Below are 7,050 nucleotides of genomic sequence, written 5' to 3' on the forward strand. Positions count from 1 at the left end.
GTCACCCGGAAGTTGAAGGAGACGATATTACTGTTGTTGTCGGCGCCGTCAGAAAGAAACAAACAACGCGATGGAGAATGCGCCGTTGTGCATCCTCTGTGCCATAAGCCTCTCTCAATCCCCTCGGGGATTAATAAAGTGATTCTGATTCTGATGAGCCAGTTTGGTGTGGAAGAACCTGACTGGCCTGCACAGAGTGCTGACCTCAACCTGATAGAACACCTTTGGGATGAATTAGAGCAGAGACTGTGAGCCAGGCCTTCTCGTTGACCTCACAAATGAGGTTCTGGAAGAATGGTCAAAAATTCCCATAAACACATTCCTAAACCTCGTGGAAAGCTTGACCAGAAGAGCTGAAGCTGTTATAGCTGCAAAGGGTGGGCCTATGTCATATTAAACCCTATGGATTAAGAATGGGATGTTACTTAAGTTGCATATGCGTGTAAAAGCAGGTGAGCCGGTACTTTTAACAATATAGTGTATGTATGAAAAAAAATGAAAGAATGAATCACTGCAAAAGTCTACCATGAAAGTTTGATAAGAACAAGTTACTGATATAAGAAATAAAAGTGACTTTAACTCAGACAGAAAGTAAATGTTTATTGTATTTGCTTTATGGTGATTAAAAGACAGCCAGAGGTCAAAGCTACTGCTACAGTGTATGTACAGTGACTGTAAATGTTTCCTTAAATTTTTGCTATGAACATTCAAAGCATCTTGCAGATGGACAACTTAAGTCACTAATACTCTACAGTTTGTTTTTTGAAAATTGTTGCTGAACCGTCATGGGTCATCATCTAGTAGTAGGAGTCCATGATGCGTCTCATACTCATGAACCTCATGCCACTCATGCCCATACTCATGAAGTTTCTGTACTCTCCAGGCCTCATGTACATCATCCTTCCTCTGAAATGGGGCTGCTCATACATCAGCCAGTGGCCCTCCATCACATTGCAGGACATGTAGTTGGACATGCTGTAGCGGTCCATGATGTTCTCACAGTCCTCCATCAGCTCATGCATCTGGCCCATGAAGTTCTCCCTCTCGTAGATCCTCATTCTAAAGGAACCTCTGTACATGGGGATCATGCGACAGGACCTAATGCTATCACTCATGCCCATCATGCTCATGTAGTCAGCATACTCGCCCCTCCTCATGAAGTACTGGTTTCCCATGAAGTTGGTACGATCATAGACCATGAAGCAGCCCCTCTCAACCCTGCAGGAGTGGCAGCGGCTAAGGTATGAGGACATGTCAGGGCAGTCAGCCATGCACTCATAAGAGCGGCCCTGGAAATTTCTCTCCTCATAGAACATTATCTTGCTCATCATGTTCATGCCACTGGAGGTCATCTTTGCTAGGTCTTGTCACTGGATGTGATGCTGCTGCTGCTGCTGCTGTTGCTCTTGATGCGGAACTGCTTGTCTAGTTGTTGGAGACCCTCCTTTTTATATCTGACAGCCAGAGGGCCCCTTTGTGAAAACAACCTGACCCAGCAACACACCATAGAAGCTCATGGATCATTGAGAGTTGTCTCATTTACAGCTATTCCCTAAAAATACCTTAGAGTGGCAATTTCTCTTCTAATACAGTCAGACAACATCCTTTTTTGAAAGGGTTAACAAAAAAACAATAGCACCTTTGTTGCACTCTCAAAGGCTTACATCACTATAGTACACATAACCATTCTTAGCTGTGGAATTTTGTTTTTTCTCTTCCTGTTCCATCAGCTGATGTTACAGTATGTTATCATTTTCTAATAAGCTCAGTTTATCACATGCAGTCACAGTAGAAAACTCTGCATGCCACATTCATTGATGACTTAATATAAGTATGTAAATGTTTTGATCTACCACCACTCACCTGATTACAGTTACTAACTTCCACCACCTACTGTTATTTGTGTTTCTGCTTAGCAGATCATTGCCTCCAGGTTCCTGTTTTCTCATGCTTGCCCTGTTTGTTCGCTTTAGGATTCAAGTTGTCTGTATTGACAGTTTTTTCTTTCTTTCCCCCCTGCACCTGTAGAGCCTTAGTTTCTCCTGTTTAGTAATAATTAAAGTTTATATTTAAACTTCTCCTGTTTTCTATCACTTGGTTTCCTGTCCACCTCACATTGTGACACTGAATCCACATAAAAAAATTGTAATTGAAACCGTTGAAGGTAGATATAAACGTAACATAAACTGCATATTATATATTCAAATTCCTATGCAAAGAAGGTTTATGTTAACTTTGTTGTTAAGTTTATGTTTTGAAAAAGATTTTATTTTCCTAAAAGATGAATAGATAAATTCTAAAAGAAAAGATATCACAGACAGATATCAGTTCTTTGAGAATTCGGTCAAACAGTTCAGAGTAGGAATTTTAACGATCTTAAATGAAACAGCTTAAGTAAAGCACTGAAATTGATTACAGCACTTCTAAATGATACAACTAGACAAAGAAACTAAACTCAAGATAATGAAGGTAACTGCTGAAATACAAATTTTAAACACCCTGACATTAGTACAACACAGAAAAAGTTGTGGGTGACTTAAACAGACAGCAGTTTCATGCAAACATTTTCTGTATCGCTTTCACTTCCAGTTGGTTACAGTATTGCTTCACTCAGCATACCACTCAGTTTTATTTCTCTTTAGCTTTGCGGTTTATTTGTCTTCCTACTTGAGTCATGACAGCAAAGATGAAAGTATTTACACCATAAGTCATGCAGGACAAATAAGGCTGAACGTGTTTTTATTCTTATTTTCAATTACTGAAAATAGAAAACTCCCTGAGGCCCCCAAAGCCCTGCAGCTCAGCTGTGGGGAGAAAAAGAGTTGTAATCAGCGGACTGAACCATAAGACTGTTACTTACCATTCTGCCAACACCAGTTTGCTGTGTGGCTATTCCATTATACTCAGGATGGTAGTAGGATGGTAAACTGAATTATGGTATTTCTTTACTGCTGTTTGCAGGTTGAACAAATAGCAATTGTACGCAGAAAGTGTTCATATGCTCCGAGGATGTTTGTCCACAGAAATTATAGGGTGTAGAAGAAATTTAACTCAGTTAAACAGAAACAGAGTTCCAGCGTTTTTGCTAAAGCAAATGTCCATCAACACCCAGTGCCTTTGCGGTACAAAGCATAGTGGATCAAAGAGACATAGAGAGTGGAAGAAAACTTTTTAAAATCCTTTTAACCCCTATATGCATTTGAGTAAGGAAATCTTTGCATGTGATGAAACAAAGAAAAGGGCAATGCCAATCATACCAATGCCAAGACTATTGGAATATTGACCAAACGTTTGCTTTACTCAGTTTGCTTTTGATTGTTAAAAAGGGCTTAACTTATTTTAAAGCACAGGTTCACCCTTTCTTTACAAGATCCTTGAAAATAGAGGTGAGAAAAAAGAAGTACATTAGGGGACCCTCTAATCATATCGATGCATGTGCAAATACTTTTAACCCAGACAATGCACCTTTCGAAAGTGAGGCAAAGTGGCACATTCCATCTTAAAGAGAAAAGTTCAGTTCAGCATCAGTTCAGAGTTGCTACTCTAGCCATAACTGCTCTGATTTGACCATAATGTTACGGTGTTCAGATGCCCCCTTTAGCTTAAAATAAATGAGAGGTAATGTTTGCAGAGAAGTTCAACATAATTGCTTATGTGTTTGGGCTTTATCCTATTCCCTTACTTTCTATGATATGATAACCACCACTTTATGTTGCAACCAGTGCAACTTCACAAATTGTGTACTTTTACATTCTGTTTTTATCAAAGTGTTTCAGATGCATGCATCCCAGTCCATATTGTAGCTCACTCACTGACATTATATCCAAAGAGCAGAACCACAGTTCTCAGGATCCCAAATTTGATGGCACACTTTGAGTTCAGTTTTTGTTACAATAGGAGGTGATACGATACTGTGGTCTACATGTGCCGAGTGTTGCTGGATTAAATTAAACATAATCATATATATCTAAGGAATCTGAATTTATCAGTTTCAATCATTAATATCTTGCTTTTAATACTACTTCAATTAAATATAGAATTGAGGTTACTGGTAAAATTTTGCATTCTGTTAATTATAATTTACAGTGTCCCAGTTATACTGGAAAAACCAGGGTCTGTTCAATCCGCTGCTGTGGTCTGACTCTTGGACCCTGCTGTGTTAGCCACATAGCTGTTGGTACAGAATCAGCTCACTTATTAACTGAGCTCTGATATGAAACTGACAGCTCAGCCCTGACTCACATGTGGCTTTCCCAGGGTGAAACAACACATTTCAGCAGTGACTGCCCTTAATGTTAACTTGTCATACAGAGTATAACTGCTACTCATCACATTACACAGAGATGGAGACCAGCCCCTGCAATTTAACTGTCATTCTATACACTCAAAAACTAATAAGTTCTATTCTTTAAATTACAGTCCAATTCATTCCAAATAAATCGAATTTGTTAAACTTCAAATAGTAAGCTTCAATAAGTTCAATTGTAAATCCATGTCCAACACTGTGTGAATCACAGTTAATGTTTTACAAGTAACTTTCAATTTACCAATAACATACAGAAAGCAGAAAATAGTGCTTGTGGCCACATCTGTTTGTGTCCATGGGGCTGTATATAGCCTAAAAGGAAAGACAGAGGACGGCTGAGTATTTATCTTTTTCAGGCAGTACAAAAAAGGAACTGATGGTGCTCAGGGCATCCCAAATGGTGCTTTCATCATTGATTTAACAAGAAATGAAATTCAAATTCAGTAAGAATTGAAAGCTTGTTGTTCAATGTTTTCACAGAAAAAAATTTTTTAGGCGCAAAATACCAGAAAGACACGGTTCAATGTAGAAAAAAATTAGATTGCAATACATTTTTTCAGATGTGTTGCTACCATCAAATTCACAATGAGCTAATATTTATACTTTAAATACTAAAGAAAGACAAAAATATTGTAATTTCAACATTTAATATGTTTTCTATATTTTTCTTTTAATTTACATTTTAAGTTGTCCAAGTTGTTTTGGAATTGCAGCTGTGTATTTCTTAGTAAAATCAAAGTCATTTTAGTCTTGCCATTCAGCATTAATCTTGGTAACAGTTCATTAAACATCCAGATTGTTCAAGGTACTCCAGTAATTTGAACATATTATTTTTCCTTTGATCAAACATTTATCGGCTGAACAGGATACTTGAATAGGCCACATATAGGGACGCACTCTGAACCTCATGGTGAAAATATCAATGTCTCAATGTCATGAGTGACATGTTATATCAACTTTAGTGTGGAGGCGGTCCTCCCCACAAGGTCAGTGAAGTAATTCTCCAATATGCCCAGGATCACCTGTGATCCTGGAAAAGCTGCTTAAGATGAAGCAGAAAGCCTTCAGGGTATAAGACGGGGAGTTATTGAACACTGTTCAAAAACAGCTGAATATTAACATAATAGACAGCATGGAGGTATACAGAAGAAAACGTGTGTGTGTGTGTGTGTATATATATATAGTATGAGGCTCCCTTTTGAGTTCAAACTGGCCAATGAGGACAAACTTCTAGAAAAATGAATGGACAAAGTTTTTGGCAAATACATTACATTAAAATACAATCCAGAGTACATTCAAAACTAACCATTTTTACATTTCTCAGCATTTGTCTTAACAAACAGCACTTGATTGCAGCACTTCTACACTTAATTCAATCACATTCATTATCCAATCAGAACAGCTTCCTTTTTAAACAGAGGCACAAGATGGCTTCCACAAAGAACACATTCTGAAAAGTGATACATTATGTATTTTTTAATAAAGTGTTTTTCTATTCTATTACAAAAATGCTTTTAGCTGATCAAAGAAACTCTCCTTTGAGATTGAATACCATCCACAACTTGTAAAGCCAACAACTGACATATTCTAAATGAAAGTAAAAACAACAACAAAAGAAAAGAAAGTGAATGTGTGAGTTTTCTTAACATTCATCTTTATACACAAAGGTTAAAGGTAGTTCAAGATCAAGCAAGTGCTTCCTAACACAAGCTGTAAGAGAACAGGTGTGGCCAGGGATGAAAAAGACTAAAGACCTGAACCTTAAATTTATTCATTTAATGATTTATTCATTTTTAAATGTATTCATTTATTTTTCTCCCAACATTTTAAGAATTTGAGGTTGTAATTAAAAGGAGACACTTGTAATAATGACCACAATTCAGATACATCTCACGTAAAATATTTAGCTATAACATTTAGCCAATTAATTTTTGAGGTTATAGTATTTCCAAAAGTAATATGTAGCTATTGTGAATAAGCAGGGGAATAACTTCTTTGGAGAAGGGTGAAGCTTTGTTTTTTTATATTCTGAAAAGAAAAAGCACAACTGTTTCCTCAATCATGGCAAGGAGCAAGGCTGCTTTAAAGGGCATTGGTTGTGGCAAAGGATGTACTCTTTGAATCAAACGTTTTGTTCTACAGAATCTTGGTATCTCTGATAAAAGAAAAAAATACTACAACAACAGCACAGTTAAAATGACTAAAATAATCTTCTTAGATGAAATTGTGAAAAACATTTCAGTGGCTACACTGGCTCCCAGCAGTTCCAGACTGCAACAAGGGGGTTGGCTGTTGGGATAATACAAATTGTTGTCCTCCTCTGCTGCTCATAATTCTTTACTTGGTAACTGTAATTACACCCCACATCCTAATGTGAAGCAGAAAGGCACCAGGCGCTTTTGCTATGCAAAAAGCAACAGTCATTCATTCTAGCTGCTAAGTATGCAGGAAATCTTCACCACAGTTCTTAGAGCACCTCAGACCGCAGTCAGGTCTTTCCAAGTTAAACAGCATTTGCTTAGACTGAATAAAGACAACTTTTATAACATTTTCTATTTACCCATTACAGTGGTTACAAAGGAGAAAATCATACTCTGTTAAGTTCTTCCTTTTGTCATTTTGAAGATGGAAACCTTTCTAGTAATTTAAGTTTTTAAGATCAAAGCAACATGTGATCAGTGTTTCCTGAGTTAAACTATAAATGGAAAACTGGAGAATTAAAGTCACTGAGCTCGTAATCTGCT

At 37.3% G+C, this 7,050-nt stretch overlaps 1 protein-coding gene across 1 annotated transcript; it reads right to left on the reverse strand.

The window, feature by feature from the left end:
* Nucleotides 1-797: 797 nt before the first annotated feature.
* LOC140267009 (gamma-crystallin M2-like) lies at nt 798-1,352 on the reverse strand. Its single transcript, XM_072362158.1, has one exon. It carries the CDS (start codon nt 1,350-1,352, stop codon nt 798-800), a length of 555 nt encoding a protein of 184 aa, XP_072218259.1.
* Between the last annotated feature and the right edge of the window lie 5,698 nt (nt 1,353-7,050).

The sequence above is a fragment of the Leuresthes tenuis genome, unplaced genomic scaffold (genome assembly GCF_036924035.1).
Source record: "Leuresthes tenuis unplaced genomic scaffold, fLeuTen1.0.hap1 SCAF_13, whole genome shotgun sequence".
In the NCBI taxonomy this organism is placed as follows: Eukaryota; Metazoa; Chordata; class Actinopteri; order Atheriniformes; family Atherinopsidae; genus Leuresthes; species Leuresthes tenuis.